The 21,317-nt window shown below is 36.2% G+C and overlaps 1 protein-coding gene, 1 long non-coding RNA gene and 1 pseudogene across 4 annotated transcripts; 1 reads left to right on the top strand and 2 right to left on the bottom strand.

Moving 5' to 3' along the window:
* Positions 1-675: 675 nt before the first annotated feature.
* Positions 676-4,883, bottom strand: LOC148845469 (70 kDa peptidyl-prolyl isomerase-like). 2 transcript variants are annotated; one of them, XR_016102551.1, is made up of 12 exons: positions 4,644-4,883; positions 4,447-4,533; positions 3,969-4,229; positions 3,504-3,581; positions 3,281-3,361; positions 2,298-2,489; positions 2,074-2,157; positions 1,822-1,985; positions 1,582-1,718; positions 1,324-1,470; positions 1,115-1,242; positions 676-980 (listed from the first exon to the last, which is right to left on the bottom strand). XR_016102551.1 is itself a non-coding variant. In XM_088956078.1 (12 exons), the coding sequence occupies exons 1-12, from the start codon at positions 4,786-4,788 to the stop codon at positions 869-871; spliced, it is 1,602 nt and encodes a 533-aa protein (XP_088812204.1). In that variant the 5' UTR covers positions 4,789-4,883; the 3' UTR covers positions 676-868. The 2 variants fall into 2 exon arrangements, 1 of the variants encoding a protein (XP_088812204.1); XM_088956078.1 differs by having other exon boundaries at positions 1,324-1,472; positions 1,598-1,718.
* A 4,959-nt stretch (positions 4,884-9,842) lies between these two features.
* LOC148845468 (cytochrome b561 and DOMON domain-containing protein At5g47530 pseudogene) lies at positions 9,843-11,326 on the top strand (annotated as a pseudogene). Its single transcript, XR_016101846.1, has one exon. The product of XR_016101846.1 is annotated as a cytochrome b561 and DOMON domain-containing protein At5g47530 pseudogene (transcript).
* A 1,794-nt stretch (positions 11,327-13,120) lies between these two features.
* Positions 13,121-13,405, bottom strand: LOC148845467 (uncharacterized). Its single transcript, XR_016101847.1, has 2 exons — positions 13,276-13,405; positions 13,121-13,173 (listed from the first exon to the last, which is right to left on the bottom strand). It is a non-coding gene; the product is annotated as an uncharacterized LOC148845467 (long non-coding RNA).
* Between the last annotated feature and the right edge of the window lie 7,912 nt (positions 13,406-21,317).

Here is a 21,317-nt window from a genome sequence, read left to right as displayed (position 1 = left end):
TATACTGAATTTCTGATACAAAAACATTTCTTTGGTTTTCTCACTAAATGTATATGTTAGAATAGCATATCCACTATACTTTTCAAAGTAAAACAATAGAACAAGTGAGAATGTCATCTCTATTCACTTGTTCATTCATGATTCATGATAATGATACCTACCAATTTACAAACTCGAAGTAATAGTTATGATTTTTCTTTAATAAAAATATCAATATAACAAAAATTAAATAAAAATTTCAAATGATTTTTACTTAAGAAGATGATAGTACTCCATAGGTATTCACACTGGCTTCAAAGCCGAACTGCTTTATTGAAATGACTAGATCAATTTATTGCTGAATTTATTATGATTTTATACAATTTATTAGTAAGGACGGAAGTGCATCAGGACTTACTTGTGAAGTAGTATATTGAAGTTGACAAGCAATTTCCAATGGAGAAAACATGATTTTGTGCTAACAAATTGCATATTAAGTTTATATAATTCATAGCTTATTTCCTTTTCTCTTTCATTTTTTCCTTAGCTTTTATGAAACAGTTAAGACAGATCCATACAACATGCTATAATTTTCATGTGGGAAATGTCTTTTTTATGGTGTCTTGATATGAACTTGGATGCATGATACTCCAGAACAAATAGGTTATAGAAATTTGCTTAGGGAGATGCAAAGAGTTGATAAGCACAAATGGATGACATAGAAGTATAATTGTTCGAATAATCTCTATTGACAGTGGACATAGTTTTACCTATCATTGACAGTAATACATAGTATTGGGCTGCAACAATTAAATATCAAAAGAGAATACCAGTACATGAAAATTTTCTATCTAGAATCCAAGTATTAGTTCTGTGAGAATATCTTGGGCTAGGTCTCTAATTGAGCCATCCTTGAAAACATAGTTCCAAAAATCTCAGCCTGATATTTAGTGTACTCCTTTGCCTTGTCCTTCAACTTCTTGTACTCGAGTTTCACGTCTCTATCGTTTCAAAGATACAAGGAAAAAGAAGTAGAATCCATATGGTTAAGTATTCTTTGGAAAATAAAATCTTGACTTGCATTTACCACAATGAATATTGTCAAAGGAAAAACCTGGATAAAAAAACAACAAACCTGTTATTTGGATCTACTGTAAGAGCTTTCTTGATGTCAATTTCAGCTTTTTCCAAATCAGAAGTTCTTATATATGACTGAGATCTTCTATACAGGGCCTTAACATTAAAGGGGTCTAGTTCCAAGACCTGTTGAAGAAGAATTTAGTTCTGTAAACTATGTGTGTTTCACTATGAATTTTCAGATAAGACAGAGCAAAAATAAGAAACCTTGGTGCACAGTCCTGCAGCTTCAACATACTCTCCAAGCTTAAGTTTACAAGCTGCATTATTCAAATTGCATGATATTCTTAATGCATTTGCCTGCCTTTTTTCTTCATCTGTGAACGAGTGATCAAATTCAATGTATTTAACAGCCTGCAAATAGTAAAAAATGACTCTTTAGCTTGCATAAGATGAGGAAGGAGATGGATTATACTGTTTCTTTAGATGCTTTGAGAAGTTTCTAATTGCTTAGTGTTTATGTACCATAAATGACTTTCCTTTTCATATTTCTTTGAGGCAAACAAAAACTTCCCATTCTTAAAAAGCATATTTCCATCTTCCTTCTTCCTTTCACAGGCCTCAATCTTCTCTGCTGTTTCCATCTTCCAGAATGGTTTTTCCTACTTACGCAAAATATACCTCAAATTAGGAAACTAAATTCGGCAATTCCACAAATGCCATATTATGTCAGGACTCAGAAGTCAGAACATTCAAAAGGAGAACCTTGGTGAAACTAATTAGCTCCACTTCGTAAAGAAGAGTTGCATTTTCAGGAAAATCTTTGGAGACTGCATTGTCAAATCCATAGTCTGGACTAATGGTAACCAGAGACTTTTCACCTTTCTTCATGGTCGTGATTGCCCTGTCTAGGCCCTCATGAATTTTCCCTGAAACAGAGTAGAAGAACCAAATCTCAAGCATTTCATAAATAAGAGCCTAGATTTTGAATTTGTGCATTTTAGAAACACTTTTTACCTTCAAAACACATAAATTCAAAAGGTTCTTCAGATCCTTTACCCTCAAAAATGGTTCCATCTTCAAGCTTGCCAGTGTATACCACTAGAAAGAAAAGGATGAGAATTATACTTTAGACAAAGTTCAGAATCTCAACAAGTCCTAAATGGTAATAGTCTCTTCTTTGGACACAAAAGAAGGAAGATATGTGCTAGACTGTATAATGAAAAGTGAATCGGGTTTACCTTTAGCCAGTGATCCTTCACTGGGGCGATCATAACCTTCACCTACTTTGATAACTTTTTTCTTTACTTTCTTATCATCTGTGACATCAATGACACTCTTCCATGATACAAGCTCAAGATGAACAGATAAACTGGACTTTGGTGGGAAACTACAATCACTTTTGGTAACACCATTTCCATGTTCAAGGCCATCTGCACATGAGTAATAATAAGAGCAATCAAGAATCTTGTTAAGAAGAAATTGTTCAAATCTGAGTACAGCCAAATATTAGCAATCCTGATAGAGGTGTAAAGTGGTGCCGGCACCGCCTGCAAGCGGCCCGTGCAAAGTGCCGTATTGGCCCGTGGACCATCACGGGCCGTGCTGCCCTCCTCGGTGAAATTTAGGGGGTCGGCCTGGCATGGCCTATGGCCCAGGCCCGTGTGGGCCCGTGCAGTGTCGTGGGTCAAGCCTTGGCCTAAGTCGGGCCAAAGTTAATTTTGCCAATTTATTTAAAAAATTGAAAAAAAATTTAAAATTTTAATTTTATATAAATTTTGATGTATACAATTGCTTATATATACAATAATTAAATAAATTAGTATAATAAAATTAAAAAAAATATTTATTTTATTAATATATTATATACTATATATTATTATATAATTATAATTTATATAATATATTATATATATAAATATACAAAATATAAATATTATGTATATATATATAAATATATATAAATAGTATATATGGGCCAGCCCGCGGCATGGCCCACTTGATCGTGCCGTGCCGTATCAGCCTGTGGACTTCAAACCCCAGGCCCAACACAGCACGGACCATCGTGTTGGGCCTGGCACGGCCCGTGGGCTGTCATGCCGTGCCGGGCCGGGTCGGTCCAAAATCCTGATTAGGATCTCAAATTGAATATATCCATCTGTCAGTTACCACATTGGGTGTATCTAAAAATCAAAGAGTTGAAAATTGGTGCAACGTAACTTACATGAGAACCTTACTGATAACTCTGCCTTTTCACCTTTTCGCATTGTTTTTACAGCTTTGGCAATTGCTGGGCAGAGATAACCTGCTCAGAGTAGTAGGATTATGTTAACAGAACTTTTCCTCTCTCTGAAAACTATTTTTGAACATTTCCTTTATGAAAGGAAAAAGGGCCCAATTTATAGTAAAGACACCTTGGAGCTTATCACTGCAAAAGGTCAACTTACCATCACTTAAATGAAATTCTATGCCATCATCTGACTTTGAGATAAGAGTTCCATCCTCAAGTCTGGCTTCATATTTAACTGTGAATAAAGAAAGCAGAAAATTGTTAATCTCTGACCTTCAGGAAAGTACTTACATAATTAATATCTGACATCAACAAATCCAACTTGATTTCAAACTGTAGCAAAGGCTGAAACAAGGCAACATGGCTAAATCAATGGACTCAAAATTTGGAACTCAGCACAGCAAAGATAAGATAATGTAAAAATATTATTTTGGGGTGCACTTGTTTTAATTTAAAATCTGTGGAATAGCAAAATATTAACTTAAACAGATTTAACCAAGCAAAGAAACAATATTCTAGAGGTTCATTTATAACAAACTATTGACTGGTCATGCCTCTGTATGGCTTTCTTCCTTAGAATTATCTTATAAAGGCAAACCAAGAAAATCAATGAGAAAACTACCTAACACTTCATCTGCATCTTTGGGTGTCAACCATCCCTCACCCTCTTTTATTTTCTTTTTCAATATGCCTCCATCACCAGATAAGTCCCTAACACTGCTCCAAGACAGCATCTCCACATCAAAAATAAGCGTCGAATTCGGAGGAATCATGGAGGGAGAAACCATCTCCCCATAAGCCAACTCTGGAGGAATGGTGAAGATTGCTCTCTCACCTTTCCTCATGGTGGCAACCCCATCATCCCATCCTTTAATAACCTCACCTGAAATTCAAATTCAATACAAAGAAGGAAAAGTTACTAACACTGTTACTAATACTCTCATCACAAATCTCCACCTACAAATTATTCCATAAACAGAAAACTGTTAAGTTAAATGCTTTTGAACTCTATGAGAGAAAGCTTAAAAAGAATGAGTGAACCAAAGAAGTTCGATGAATTAAGAATCAAATCATGAAGGTCGAATGTGTTTATAGCTTACCTTGTCCAAGTTTGAATCTGAATGGAGTTCCTCTGTCTCGACTTGAATCAAAATCAAGACCACCCTCCACCCGTCCACTGTAATGGACTGAAAACATGAAACCCCACCATTAAACAAACAGAACATGAAGAAAAGAAGATTGAAGATGCATGGAAAGAAGGTTGAAGATGCATTTTGTTTCTCGACAGTTCTCAGACCTTCGACTTCATCCCCGGGAAATGGAGTCAACCATGAACTACCTTGCTGGATAATCCTTTTTCTCAAGCCCTGAGTTCCAATTTCCGTCTCTAAAGAATGTGGTAATTCAGCTTTTGAGCTGGATTTGAAGGAAGAAACCGCCATTCACAATGCAGAAAGCGAGAGAAAGAGCGAGACGAAGTTTGTTTCCAGATAATAGATAAGCCGTTTGTTTCCCTCCATTTGATTGTTTTTCAGTTAAGATTTTTCGGTAAGGTTTTCCAACGTATTAATAGGGGTGCGTAATACGCACCATATCCCTATCGGGGAAAACGCCCCTCGGTGCCCAGACACAAACACGTGTCTAGCAGGCGAGGACAAATCGCTGGGTGGACCCCACAGGGAGATTCCAAAAGCGAGGATCAGGATCAAGGTCATCGGATGATCAGAGAAAGGACGTGTCACATGACCGAGGATGTGTCAGACTCGGATGGAACCGGATGGTTGAATCGGTGACCCGGTAACTCAAGGTTAAATGATGTTTTTTCTTTTTCATGGTTTGAATGGGCAACCGGCTGATTAATCGATAAAACCGTGGGTCTAACCCAGACCAGTCCGGATTTTTTACTATAAACCGGATGATGACATAAAGCCCAATGCCAGACCGGCCCGGCCTGTTGTCAACCCTCAGCCCAAGCCCAACCCCATTCAACGTACCAAAGCCCAAGTTGGGTGAGAAGTTGGAGCAAAGTAAGTTGAGAATTAAGATGACTAGTTCGCAATTAAACCCAGGCTTTCACATGTCTAATATGGTCTAATATGGGCCAGCCCAACTTTAAATGGCTTAGGCAAGGCTAGACATGGGTCTGTTGGGTCAGACTCAGACCGGACACAAAACCGTTTTGGCTATTTGGTCAAATGTTGAAATGTCCAACCGTCCAATTTAACCGGTTGGATCATCAAAGCCTGGTTGGTTTTTAATGGTTCTGCCGGGTTTTGACCGGTTCTATCAATTTTTCAGAAATTTAAAACACAGGGTTTAAAAAATAAAATAAAATGTCCTCCAATTCCCGGGCCTAATAGTCCAACCATCCAGTCGATCTGGGTCTTAAAACATTGGTGTGGATTTCATTTGCACTGATATGAATGCACAGAGAAGTGCAAATAGGCTGAGAGTAAATAGAGAATTAAATGAAGTAATCCCCATTTTAAATTGAAGAGAATGAAGGTACGAGGAGGGGGTAATTTGTTTGCGAGTAAGGTTCAAAATTTTGCAATATATCGGATCATATCGGCTGGTACGTATCATTCTGATACAGGTTCGATATACAAAATGCATAGAAATTATCTGTAACATTCGACTCCTCATACATTATTGAGGTTTCGTGCAATGGAATCTCTTCACGTACTAGAATTTCTTCACAACTGGAATCCTCCTGTAGCTATCTTTTGTATTGCATTGTTGGGAAACCTAGCACTTGGGCTGCACCAGATATTAATTTTATATCTACATACCACTGTTTTCAAAATTGGACCAGATCGGACGGTCGGGAATATATCACCTGACCGATTCCATTTCAACTCAAAATCGTCTTTTGGCCAAAAACCATTGATTTGGTCAATGAATTGTTGATTTATATTGTCGAACCGTTGATCCAGACAACGATTTTTGGCCTTTTTTTAATTTTTAATTTTTTTATCAGAGCAGGCCATCCATTTGGACCGGATGGTTGGACCGTTAAATCTGAGAATCGAAATCAGAAAAATTTCCTGTCCGAGGTGATTTTAAAAACGTTGCTACTACTACTACCTTCATTGGAAATTAACGCAAGCAACAAAAATTGTTGGAATTACAAACCGACCATTAGTATCTATACACGAGGATTCAACCTATGTTCCATAACTAGTTTGAAAATTACCACATCTGACTTTGAGCCATCGACTTTATCTTCAACACAAACAAATCCATGAATAATGGCTTATTTATGCCAAGAAATTTGGAAACATCCAATATTTTAATGGACCCAAAGCCGAGTTATGTTTTAGTTTAGATTACAAATAACATGCATATATGTCATCCATATACATAAAGTTGTATCCATCATTATGAACCTGTGAAATAGCTAAACCCTGAAGGAATTCAAAATCTATGATGAACTGGGTTAGAAAAAAATGAGAAGTCTGAAAGTATGTAGGAAATCTGATGGGGAGATAAAATAAATGAGTTTATAAGAAAGTCTCACAGAAAATGGTAATGGAGATGAGTTTCAGAGTTCGTAAGAGGGATACTAAGATGGTGAGATTGTTGAGTGATTTGGTATGGTTATATAGGGCTGAGAATTGGAAAGACAGTCTGCACTCCAACAGTCCAACCTTCAAATAGGAAGATGATTTCTAATTTCTAGTTGTATCAATTTTAATTGGTACTAGTTGAACAGAACATGAATAGTCAGATTCCCACAATTGCAAAAGCAATCTTACCAAAAATAATCAGATTTCCACAATTATTTTCGGCCGTTGTAAGAAAAGAGGGTAAATTGATGAAATTTCCCTTGAAGCTTGGTAATTTCAATCACCTCCCCTGAACTTTATGATTTAGTTGCAAGTAGGGCACATCTGTTAGAGCCCTCTAACATAAGGCACAAAAATGTCTAAAATACCCATACAGTTACTATTAAGGCAAAAAGGCAATACAAACTTTATAAACATGACAAAAGAAAAAGAGAATTTAATGTTGCAGCTTTACCTTTGAGTGATTGATACGAAGAGAAATTTTAAAAAACAAATAAATTTCACAAAGTAGATAAGAAGGGTTTAGGCTACTTGCAACTATGTCAACAAATTCAAAGGAGGTGATTACAATTACCAAACTTCAAGAAATGTTGCAGCAACAGATTGCGAGCTACCTAGCTAAAAATAGTTTCAATTACTAATAGATTGCCAATTTTCTTACAAAGATAATGAGTTTCTTGAAACCCAATATCTGGTAGACAACAGATTGCTAGTTTTCATCTCTCACGAATGATTCTTGCAATAAAGACTTCAAAGAAAAAGGGAAGCTCCATTTTCAGCCAAAAAATGCATCTCTAAGAACAACAACTACTTCTTCATTTAGCGAAGATGATCGTATGGTTGTATGACTATATCCCATCCATACAATACAAAGACCACAATTGAAGATCCACATATTACACCCCTAATTTCTATAGTCTCAAATGTTGTCTATCCACCTATACCTGGAAAAAGTGGACCAAACCTATGAACCCCGGCCTGGCATAGGCTGGAGAAAGCAGGTTAGGGTTTCTTATCTAGTAGACTCAAACTAGAAGGTGGCTTGACCCGACACAATTCAATCTGAAAAGAATTCGGGTCATGTAGGGTCACCCATTTCAAATAAACGATTTCAAACCAGTGTTGACTCATATGATTCAACCATTCAAGCTGTTTGAACCAAATTATTAAACATGTAATTTTGTTAAAAAAACTGTTGATTTGATCAAAGATCAATTGATCCAAATGGTTGAACTATTGATCCATTTTACACATGGATCAATTTTAATATGTAGGGGCAGAGCAAAGAATTTTTCTTGTGGGATCCAAAACTAATAAACATTAATTGAGGGGATCAAAAGTTAATAAACATGGGTAGATGTTCCATTGTGTCAAAATATAAATGGGATGTATAAAAACTGCGGGGATTTTGAAGGCATGGGGAGTGGGGATGGCTCCCCTTGCGCCACCCCTAGCTTTTCCTTTGCTAACCCAAATATTTATGGTTAGGGTCTGGGTCTAGACTTTGCCGGTCCAACTTGAAAGTTGATCCGACCTTAAATGATTCGAAAATGCCTTGACCCGATTCAAATCCGACCCCTTGATTATCATGTCTGCGCCAGGTTGATCATGGCATGCCATGCCATGGTATATATTGTAGTATTTTAGTATTATTCATGGGTAAATGGGCACTAACCGGGCAATAGAATATATATAAGATTTGGTTATGCCTTAGTATAGTTTTGTATTTTTGATGCAATAAAGTTTGATGTTTGAAAAGCAAAATGGCTCTGAAAGAAAATACTTTGAACATATGTGATTTTCTGTTTTGTGCCTGAATTTCAATGGTGGTTATTTTACCATTTTGCCCTTGCTGTTGAATTTGTGAATGGATATTAATTCTAATAATTTTATCAAATGGATATTCATTAGTATTATTATTAGTTAATATTATAAATATGGTAAAATAATGATATGATAATAAAATAATTAAAATAAATAAATGAAATATTGGCATAACAATAATAATAAATTTTATGAAATATTAAACATTATGAATAAAATGAAAATAATAACACACTAGTAATAAAAATAATAAAGTGATAAAATATTTATAAAATAACATATAATAAAATAAAATAATTATAAAGATAATAAAATATTAATATAATAATAGAATATTTATGGGATATAGAAAAAATATGAACAAAACTATAGAATAAATGTAAACTAGTTATAAAATAATAAAAAATAAAATATTTATCAAATTATCAAAGACGATCGAGCACTTTTAACGAATTATACTCTTAGGTTACTTTAATTTTAATTAAGTTTCAAAGTATTGATATGGCCGATATATATATATATATATATATATATATATATATATATATATATATATATATTTTGTACTGAGGAAAAAAGATTTGTGACTTTTCAAAACTTCCATATATTATATTATTAAATAATAACTACTGTGCATTATATTTATTGTTTTGAAAAATCGGTAGAGTATAATGCACAGTAGTTATTATTTAATAATATAATATACGGAAGTTTTGAAAAGTCACAAATCCTTGAAAATCACGTCTCAGTGACTAACCGACTACCATTCATTCCGACCGACCCAACCCTTAACCCGATATCTGGTTGGGCCAGCGCGGGTTTAACTTGTTTGAGCGCATGAATCCTAGAAACGTTCGAATTTCGAAAACAAGTGTTAATTCAATTTGCAACCACCGAAAGCAGTGGCAATGGTACCGTGTTGGATTATTTTCGGTAAGATCTCAATCTTAACCGCGTTAATGTTCAACTCGAACCCGTTAAAATCGATGCAACATGAAAATAGAAACCAGATTCCTATTTGAATTTGGAGACTTGGATTGCAGACCGCCTTAGTTCCCATCTCTATATAACCATAGCTCACCCACTCGAATAATCTCACTATCTTTCCAACTGAGAAACTCATTTAGATTAGCATTTTCTGTGATACAATTTCCGTAGAAAATCTCATCTTTTGTTTTCTGTTCAGATTTTCTGTCAAGTTTCATAGTTCTTTTTCTAGTTTTATCTCTTACACAGTCCGTAGATTTTGAATTGCAGGCTTAATTAGCTATTATAGAGAAGTTCAAAATGATGAATATAGCTTTAAGACCGACGTTGTTTCTCTTTCTATCGCTTTCTCTTTTTCTTTTATGCTCTGCTCAGTCTTCGTGTTCAACTTACACTTTCTCCGGTAACCGAGTCTTCACTTCATGCAACGATCTTCCCGTTTTGAACTCCTTCCTTCACTGGAACTACGAACAATCTTCACAGAGGATTGAGGTTGCATATCGGCACACCGGGACTACGACTTCAAGATGGTTTGCTTGGGCCATCAACCCAACTTCCACCGGCATGGCTGGCTCTCAGGCGTTCGTTGCTTACCGGCGTAATGATGGCAAGGTTATGGCTTACACCTCTCCCATAACCAGTTACGGGACTCAGTTGCAGCAGGGAAATCTCAGCTTTCCAGTCTACAACATCTCTGCACAGTTTACAGACAATGAGATGGTGATTTTTGCAACTCTGAAACTTCCAGGCAACACAACCAGTCTGAACCAGGTTTGGCAAGAGGGCCCACTTCTGGACAACAGACCTGGGCCTCATTCTTTTTCTGGAGACAATCTCAGATCAATGGGTACCCTGAACTTCTCGTCAGGCCAAACAATCATGAGGAGAGGAAGGGATTCAAGAGAGGTATTGAAGATAGTTCATGGAGTTGTAAATGCAGTGACATGGGGTACCATGATGCCCATGGGCGCCATGATAGCCAGGTACATGAAGGTTTTTCAGTCTGCAGACCCACTTTGGTTTTACTTGCATGTTAGCTGCCAGATTTCAGCCTACATCATTGGTGTTGGAGGATGGGTGAGCGGCCTCGTACTTGGGAGCAAATCTCCTGGAATTCAGTACAGCGCCCACAGGTACATCGGCATTGTTCTGTTTTGCCTTGGAATGCTTCAGGCATTTGCGCTGAAGCTGCGGCCAAAGAAGGATCACAGGTACCGATTCTTATGGAACATATACCACCATGTGTGCGGGTACAGCACCATTGTGTTGAGCATTGTCAATGTGTTCAAAGGATTAGAGACTTTGGGTGCTGGTCAGAAGTGGAAGTTTGCTTACGCTGGTGTCATTGCAACATTGGGCGCCATTGCTTTGGGGTTGGAGTGTATTACTTGGTACATAGTTCTGAGAAGGAGGGCCAAGTGCTCTGATGAGTCTCTCAATAACACCAAAGTGGCAAAAGGGGTGGAAGGATTTATGTCTAATTCTGAAAAAGTGTAAATAGAGAAGAGGAAGGCTTGTTTGTTATTTGTATATGCACAGACCACGGTATATGTTAAATGCTTTTATTTGGTTTCCAATACAAAATTCATTTATTCTTTTATTTTGAGCATTCTCTATCAAATCATTCTCTCTCTTTATTGTTTGGTATTTTCATTCACTTTTTAATTTGGGAAATTTCAATTCCTCTTCCCCGCTTTCCCATGTTTGAGAATTAAGCTCGACCACAGGATTTTATCTCCTCCACCCTCTAAAACTAAAATTCTTTTTTTTTTTTGGTAAACCTGCTTCTTCATTAAATAACAACTACACAGAAAAAACACAGAAAGAACAAGGACCCCTTAGTAAGTGGTTTGATGCTTGAGAATTGACAAGGACAGTCAATTAAATCTTCCTTAAAAACCTGAGGAAAACATGAAGGAGAACAATCATCCAACTGAGCATTGGACTTCAAACCCATCATAGCAAGGTTATGGGAGGTTTGGGTTTTATAGAACGAAGATTTACAAACAAGGCCCCCTTAGTAAGTGGTTTGATGCTTGAGATTTTACTTCAGTCTCTGATTTTTTTAGGTTCCCCAATTTGCTTCTTCATTATATCTCTTGGAACAGTTTGTAATCTTGGGTTTTTAAGGTTCCCAAATATTGGACTGACAAGAATGAGAATGTTGATTTGGGTCTTAGAGTGACAACTAAGAAAAAATGTTCCGTAGGTACGTATCCAATCTACCCCTCCCAATTCCCCAGATGGCTGGGACTGACATTGGGAAATTGCGTTTAGTAAGTGGTGGGTGGAATCCTAGTCTGGTTACATCGATTAATGTTAGATAAGTTTGGAAAGGAATTGAGAAATCCTTCTACACTTTCATGTCAGGTAGAGAACGTTCATATTTGGAAACTGGATAGTTCTCTAATTAGCTGTTTGACTAGCTTATCTGGTCAGGTTTACAGAACATTGGTATTGAGGTAGAGTAGCATTTCATTTTGTTTAACGACCAAAGTCCTAATCTTGTTAGACCATAATCTTCCTTTTTTTCTTATCTCTTCTCAACATTTAGTGCCTACAAACCATGATTCATGAACAAATAAATTCAGTAAATGGAAACTGCAAATATATGATAAAAAACAAACAGTTGCTTCAGTTCTAGTTTTATGAACAAACAAAAAGTAGTTTCACTTATGGTTTATTGAACCTCAATGTGTTTTTTCTTTTGGTTTTGTTTGATTGCCAACTACATACTAGCATCAATTCCTTTCATATCATTATCATCATCCATCCCTTGGACAAACAATAATGCACTTTACTTTTTCTTTGGTAAATAAACAAAGGATTTCATTAAACCCAGAAGTGAAGAACAGAAGTGATACAAATCAAATCCAACCATAGAAAAGAAAGAAAACTAACTAAAGAAAAACAAGAACTAAGATAAAACACTAGGGCAATCAGCAGCTAGTGCTCTTCAAGCCAGGGAGGGCACTCGTTCACCCATTCTTGAGAAAGCACGAAACCCATAGAGGCTACCAGATAGCTGCCCCCTTCTTTGACCTAGGCACAAAGGAAAAAGACAAGGCCAGGTGCTTCACAAGCTCAAGGACCAGCTAAGCAGCTAAAATTGTCAAGAACCAGCTGAACACTAACTTTCACACCCTAGCAAAAGAGATGTTCAGCTAAGCAGCTAAGGATCATCTTTTGTTTTGTATCTGGATGAATACCAAGAACTCGTGAAAGTCCTAAACATCCATGCAATCACAACTTGGGAGTTACCCTACAAAATCATCAAGGACAGACCTTGACTGACAAGAGACTTACCTCCTATTCGGATGGCCAGAAGGAACAGAATTTTCCAAAGAACAACAATCAGGAATTGCCCAAGTATCACCTTTGACCCAAAGTATGCCCTATAGAATATTTGATATCATTTCCTTTTTACACAAGCCACCTCTTACAAACCTACAATTTTGGAACCCATCAAAAAATAATATGTGAATCATTTTCTAATTGTATTTTGGCATACAGATTAGAGAAAACAGAAAACTACTGGTGGTAACTCACAGGGCTAATAATTCCTGACATGGTCAAGTAAGCAACTACTCATAGCTTGATGTTTGCAGCAAACCTCAGATAAACAAGACAAGAATCTATTCAACGAGATAAAAACAAAAAGATCAAAATATAGGAGGTCCTATAAACACTTAGATAAATAAGGGAAATTTAAAACCTTCCAAGAAAAACAAGTAAATCACCTTGTCCCCAAACTCAGAAACAAAGATCAATGAGAATGCAGTAGTGATGCCTGACTTTGCTATTGCTGCTAAGAGTGATGAAGGTCCTCCGCACATGCAAGCAGAACAATTGCTATAGATACTGGATAAGGAATCTTCTTACGGGATTTCACACTGTCAAATCATGAAATATATGTATGAGCTTGATTTAAATTGGGGCAATTGATGTCTATAGCACCAGACTATAGCATAATGTTCAATCAATGGATTTACACTATCAGTAAATCTGTAGAAAGAACCAAGAATTAGAAAACCAGAACATGAATCATGATAATGGATTTACACTATCCGTAAATCCAACCCAATCTTGTATATACATGTCTAGCTAGATTTGATAATGGCCCAAACCAAGAGTTGGGTCTAGCTAGATTGCATAATTATGGAAGCACAAAGAGAAATAGTAATATAATTATGAAAGAGGAAATAAACAAACACTTGAACTGATATCAACGGGGTAAGTCAGCGGTAATGCATAGTTGCACCCTCCACAACTAGGCATAATATCTATCTACAACAGCAGCCACCAGCTGAAGATAAAGACCAATTCCGATGGATGTAGCTTGGGAAATCTGGGACGTTCAGGTGTATGAGGAACCATAAGAGACAGTTTTAGCACCACCTTAGTTATTTTTTTCAGGGTCCATTGAGCATGGTGACTCCACAAAAGCTGAGTTGTTAGTGATTAGACATTGGAGAGAGAGAGAGAGACTAGAGCTATGCCCATTAACTTTTTTTATCAGTAACTATAAAAAATTTTATTAGAATTTAAACATTGTATGCAAGTTAACAAGAGAAGGCTTGTAGACCAGCACATGCTGTCTACCCAAAATAAAGTCTTGCATCAGGTTCTTCTGAAAACAACACCCAATACATTTCTGTTCTATTTACCACTTGCCTTGTTAAACCCTCAACCATACCATTAGCACTTCTAGCAACCCAATGAAAGATGGCATTCAACTCTTCTACCAAAGATTCCCTTAAAGTGAATCTGTATTTCCAAGTTGCTTGTGCGCTCTCTGTCCATTGACAAATTTTTTGAGAAACATGTATTATTTGAAATAACTATACCAATATATCCGCCTTTCAGGTTTTCTGAAGTCATGTCAGACACTTCCTTTTAGTGTTAGAGAGATGCATTGTCCTAGTTAAATAGTTCAGTTCTGAAGTCTGGGATTATATTAGAGAGACTAGAGCTCTGCCTTCTAGAGTGAGCACCTTTTTGGTGTTACCTTCTTGTTGGAAACCTAGTATACATATGTTCCAACTCCAAAATTTTTTGGGTATACAATATAAGGAACTGCAATTGCTATTTAAAATGATGACATTTACATGGTGGTTACTCTCTGTGCCGTGAAATCATAAGAAATAAAGAACTCCAATTCTACATGAACTATTATTATTGAAATCTGGAGGACAATCGATCACCTCAAATTTAACACTTGGAGAAAATAAAACTGTGAAAGAAGATCATTGTTAGGGTTGTGATTCAAATTCACTAGAAGCTTGTTAGACCATCAAATGTGATTACTGCCAATGTATGTTTCATACCTACTTTCGACTTAACTATCATCAAATATATTAACTAGAAAGAATCAATATAAACAAACAAAAGGATCTGAACCTACAAAAGTTAAGAAATCACTAACATTCAGCTGAGTAAGTTCCAGAAGCATCTAAAATAAACACAGAGAGGGAAAGAGAGTCTCACCTGTTAATGTCAATATTTGGTTGTGTATCTGGCGGTGAGAAGGCCGAGATCGAGGTCGCCCTCTGGTTACCATCCGGTTGTGAGAAAATGCGGACCGGGGTTGTTCTCCAGTTGTGAGAAAGTCGAGATCGAGATCGCCCTCTGGTTCCCGTTCGGTTGTGAGAAAATCCGGACCGAGGTCATTCTCCGGTTGTGAGAAAGTTGGAGAGAGAGAGAGAGAGAGGGTGAGACACAGAGAGAGCAGGAGAAAAAGATTTATGCGGGGGAGGAGAAAAGGAGAACTAATCCATTTTTGGTGCCACCCTTGTAGCTGCAGTTGTAAACAACTGCCGCTATATATTAGTATTATCAGCGGCAGCCGGTCTATAGCCACTTCTTCAACTGCCGCTACAAGTGTATTTTTTTGTGGTGACAGTATGCACCCCTGTTCCTAAGGCTAGTAATGAAAGAGAGACAGTCAGATTCCAAAAGAACACTCTGTAAGTTTAAAGGAAAAAAGATTCCTTCTTTCATAGCAAGGGGTTCCACTTCAAGAGCCAACCCTGTCATAAGAGGGCCTGATTTAGGTGCAACAAAAAGACCTTGAAGATCACGAATAACCACCCCAAAATATGCTACACTTGGACTTTTAAAGCTCACTTCAGTGTTTATTTTCAAAAAACCAACTGAGGGAGGGAGGTTCCCAGCCACATGTCAAGGGTCTGCTGTGATCAACTGCGCATGCATGGTCTGATTTTTTTGAGGATCTCAGAATCTTCTCCATCAGATTCCTGCGAAGCATATAAGTCGAACCTCCAAATGAGAGAGGGTTATCATCATATAAAGGATTATTTCTGGAATTCCACGTATGCAAGAAGTGACAACAAGGACTGCCAAAAAATGAAATTTCTCTCCAATGCTACTGAAAGGAAAATCAATCCAGTAAGCAAACCAAGAGTCAAAAATAGAGCTGTCGTTGTCATGAAGTCCGAGAGCCAACAGACAGCTAAACCATAAGATTTAACTAATAACATAACTTTTCTCTCAAAACATGGCAAATTATCATATCAAAAAGATAATAATCATTGTAAATCTATTAATTTCAACATTTCAAATATCACACTGTAATAAAATATATATTTGATAGAGCAATGCCAAATTAGCAACTTAAGAAGGCTATAATTTTATACTGATAAAAATTTAAGATAGAGAGTAACATAAAGAGAAAAAGAACAAGGAATGGAGCCCCTATTTTATTCAATGAAAAAAAAAGAACAAACTTCTTTTATCCTTCTCCTCTCTCTTTCTCTCTCTCATGACTGAACCTTGAAAGTTTATTGATAATGGTAAAAGAATGTTATGTACAATGAGGAATGCCCATTTTGTTAGGATATTTTTCTCTACCTAACTCCACACATGTTTGATTATATATCTTTACATACAACTTTCATTGGTCACTGCCTGAAATAGCTGTTCCCTTTTGAACACTGTTGAGCAAATGAGTTTGTCAAAAATTTTGCTGATCTAGGTATCAAAACAACCAATTTCCTTATTGAATGCTTAATTTTCCTTGGTTTGAAATATGCACAGGGCACAGTAAATGTTAAATGCTTTTATTTGGTTTGAAATACAACCAATTTCCTCATGAGGCACCCAAGTGAACTAGTGGGCTTGCCTTCACAAAGGAAGAAAATGACTTTGAGAATGAAGAAAATGAAGATTACAATTCTGAAGAAGCGTAAATAAAGAAGAGAAAGGCTTGTTCTCTGGTCTGGAACATGATAGACTGACTGATAATCTCCTTCCTGTGTAATTTTTTGGCTTGCCATTTGTACATGCATAGCAGTACATGTTAATTCTTATTGGATTCGAAATATAAAATTCTTTTACTCCTTCTAAGCAATCTCCATCATTCACTCTCTCTCTCTCTCTCTCTCTCTCTCTCTCTCTCTCTCTCTCTCTCTCTCTCTTCTTTTTTCATATTTAAGTTCATCATTCTTATTTTATCTTCAGAAATTTCAATCTATCTGCCCAGCCTTCCCATGAGCTAAGCTAGAGGATTTTATTTGGCTTATTTCCAACTTAAATCAGCAAAGTTGTTGCTTTAACTAACTGTAATGGTACCAAACTACCAATTGCTTGTTACTAATGCGTTTGTTTTATTGAAAGAGAACCCAGTGTCAATGGGCCAGCAATCCATTTTGTTTATATTGCCTAAAATGCACAGTCTATTCTTTGAATAGCAATTCGCTTTGGAAAAGCTTTGGCTGTTGGGGGCCAACAGCCTCTGCTGTTGAGAACATTATTGGGAATGCCATGTTGCCATAGAGTGCAATAAAATAGTAATTGCACCATATTTCTTTCTAACCATAAACATAGACATGGGCGTGACTTGGTCAGTGTGTCCAGCCTAAACACGCTCTCAACAGCATAGGCTGTTGGCCCCCAACAGCCAAAGTTAACACATCTGCTCTGCAAACTAATTCTTTCTTTCATTCATCTTAAAACATAATAATCTTAAAACAATCAGCATTAGTTAGAGAATATGATTTGGCAATCAAGAAAGATCAAAAACTGTATCAAGAGAATCTCTCATATAAAAATATGTGAACTACAGTAAAAAGTGTGGTAATTGGGTGATGAGTGGAATAGTGACAAGAAAACTGATTGGATAAATAACAGTAACAATCAGGTGAGGAGCATAACCTCATACTGTTCAATCAGAGATGCAAATAATCTTGAAATTCCATCGATTGCTAATTTCTATCCAATGCAGAAATGTGTACCAGAACCAAAAGGAAGGATATGCTTCATTTACATTTGGGTCGTTTAAAACAAATGACCTGTCTCCTACATAAGCAAAACCCTTGGCAGCTCCTGCAGATGAAAACAAGATTATCCATAAATGGAACATGTTAACTTTCATGGTCATGTTTTTGCATATATGATAGCCACAACCCAATAATGATAGAGTTGAAGCTTCTGCTGTGAGATTACAGAACATTATGTGGGTGTTTGGCATCGATTCTGTTTTCTCAGAAAACAGCGCCATGTAGGCACCACATCAGAAAAAGTGGTGCTTCAGAAAACGCCCTCATGTTTGGTACCATTTTTCCAGGAAAAACGTTGCTCCAGACCACACCTTGGAAATCGGGCAAGTGTGGTCTAGAGAAATGCTAGATTCAATGTTTTCTCAGAAAACAGCTCATTGCTGCCAGCAGTGCAATGATGTGGCATCATCTTTGATGTTGGATAATATAGACCAATGCCGAAAACAGTTCTACAGCACTGGGTACCAAACAAAGCCAGTGCTGTTTTCTCAGAAAATAGTCTGTGGAAGCACCGTTTCCAAACGAAAAATAAGGACCGTTTCCACCTCCTTCGCCCAGTGTTGACTTGGGAGGGCTGATCAAGAGAAAATAGAAGATTGCCACTTTCCACCTCGTTTGCCCAGTGTTGTGGGCCCACTATATAAGTGAATTAGCATATTTTGTAGCAATTTTGTCAAAATCTTACAATTTACAATACTATTCATGGTTTGAATCATGAATACCAAGGGTTTAGATTTGAATCAATCCTTTTAAGCAAAAATCTTACAGTTTTTGTTTGAATCATACAATTTGATTCATAAATCTTATGATTTATATAATTTTTGTGATTCACTGCGTTTCAAATAATTGAATTAATAATTATTTCTCTGCTTGAACATATCATCTTAGGTTTCTATTGTACAAGTGTTAAATTCTATTGCTTAAGGTACATACATATATGGTTGATATGGATTAAAAATAGGGTAATTACTTTCCCATATATTTAGCTTTTTAGTATATCTGTATTTAATTTTTTAAATAATTTTATAAAATAGAAATAATCTTATGATTTACCATATATATGATTCAAGATTCGATTCGGTTCAGCCATTTCTACAATTTACGATAAAATAATGATTTTCAGAACAAATTTGTAGACCTTAAAAATTTTGGTGGGGGGCCATGCTCCCAAACCTCTACCCTCTGCCCTTATATACATTGGGAGGTGAGACATAATATAGGCACTGAGTACGTAGCATAAGCAAATCAATAGAACCAGTTTGAGCCTTTGCTTCAAATACTGAGCACAAGAAATCTTACTGAAAGATGAGGTAATGATAGCAATGTTTTCCTTTTTTGCTGTTTTCTTTCTATTATTTTTATAATTTCATTATACCAAATTAATTCTAACTTGCCGGGATGCAAGCTCAAGGCCTATGCATTTAGAAACTGACTTACCAGTTTTCTCCACCTTGGACAAGAAACAATATGGATTAAACTGGCTAAAATCACTTCACAAACTAGAATCATCCACCTGCAATAATTGGACAGGGACAACCAGAACTGCTCCAGCTGGTACAGTAATACATGTTTTAAGCTTGAGGTCTTGAAAGAATAAATGAAAGAATTAGTAACCATAAAAAAGCAAAAGAACAAGGAATAAACATGTGCCATGAAAATCTGGCAAAGCAGTAAAGCACTATAAGAATTCTTAAAAAAATACAATTTCAGAAAGTACTATAAAACAAATATCAAGTGAGCATTTGGGGGCCAAGTGAAATGAAAACATTTCAATTTTTTTCTGCACCTACATTTTCATATAATAGTTCAATTAAAAGGATTTTTTAGATTGTAAAAACAATTTACAAATCGATGTGTGTCTTATAAACCAATTTAAAAATAATTCTATTTCCAATTAGATATTGGAAGTGAGGACAAGAGTCTAGATCACAGTACAAAATTAAGTCAAAAAAAAAAAAAAAATTGAAAGCAACTCATTTTATATAAATAAGGTACATATAAGTTCCTTCTCTCCTAATCAAGTTCATTAAGCAAATATTTTTCTTAAATTATGGATAAAAATTATCCTCTAAGGTTCAGTTTGGGAAGACTGCAAATACAAATATGCACAGTACAAATACAAAGTTTAGAAATACTATATACAAGGTTTGCACTGAACATATTTGTATTTGCACTCTTCCCAAACTGAACCTAAGGCTGTGTTTGGTTGCAATGTAAACGCAAATATGTACACTACATATTTACTCATTTTTCGGTTCATGAATGCAAACACGGTTCACATCTTAAGCCATTTTTGAATTCACCTTGTTTGTTTGAAATTGGTGCAAAAGTGTGGGCCCATCATTAAATGCTCCAACTATCTTATGCTCCATTGCATTAACTTTGGTCAAAAAGTTAATTATCAAAAGAACACAAAATTGTATCCAAAAAATAGGTACAGTAATGCTCTCTTCCCAGAGTACAAAAGTGTCAGAAAATACATTTTTACTCTGATAATCATTACTTTTTTACGTTTCAAACAAACGCTCACAAACGCAAACCGGGGTACATAAATACCCCGGTTCAGCTTTTGTATCGCAAACAAACGGAGCCTAAAGAAAAAACTTCTATAAGGATTCTCAATGTTAGGATCCATTTGAATGTTATCTGTTAATCAGAACTACTCAAACAAAGTTAAAGTTAATTTTTCCCAGGAGCAAAACACTGTTGCTGATAGCCAAGCAAAATCAGGGGTCTTTAGAGATTTCTTGTTTAGTGACAATTGTTTGCCTTTGTAATTTTTCCAAGCTGCTCTAGGCTTCAATACATCGTCTCATGTACTCCTTATTCTGTCTTCAATAAAAGGTACCTTTGTTTAAAAAAAAAGTAAGTCCTGACTCTACCACAATTATCAAGTGAAAGAATAAAAATACTAATAAAAAAAGGCCATTACCAAATGTTGGTCCCAGTTATTTGGGGTCCTGGGAGGGGTCCAGTACACTGGATATGGCCCTAACAATAATAACAACAACAATAAGCAGAAACCAAGGAGGTGACATTGATGACGATCATAATTCTTGGGGACTAAGCACTGCCTTTCTATTACAGCTTACTTTCCTTGGAATACTTAGCAGTATTTTTCTCCACATCTCCTAAATATCCTAAAAGGGCCACATCTCCTTAATTCCTATCACAGTTTACTCCCTTAGAAGTATTTTCTTGTACCCTTCACAGATACACTTTGCACCACTCATTTGGCATATTATGCCATTGACCTACATCTGTTAGTACATATAGGGCCAACACAATTGTTTT

Source organism: Nelumbo lutea, chromosome 7 (genome assembly GCF_056320005.1).
Source record: "Nelumbo lutea isolate HS-2025 chromosome 7, American lotus-T2T, whole genome shotgun sequence".
Classification (NCBI taxonomy): Eukaryota; Viridiplantae; Streptophyta; class Magnoliopsida; order Proteales; family Nelumbonaceae; genus Nelumbo; species Nelumbo lutea.
The sequence above is the reverse complement of the archived record's forward strand: the minus strand, read 5'-3'. Positions and strand labels throughout refer to the sequence as shown.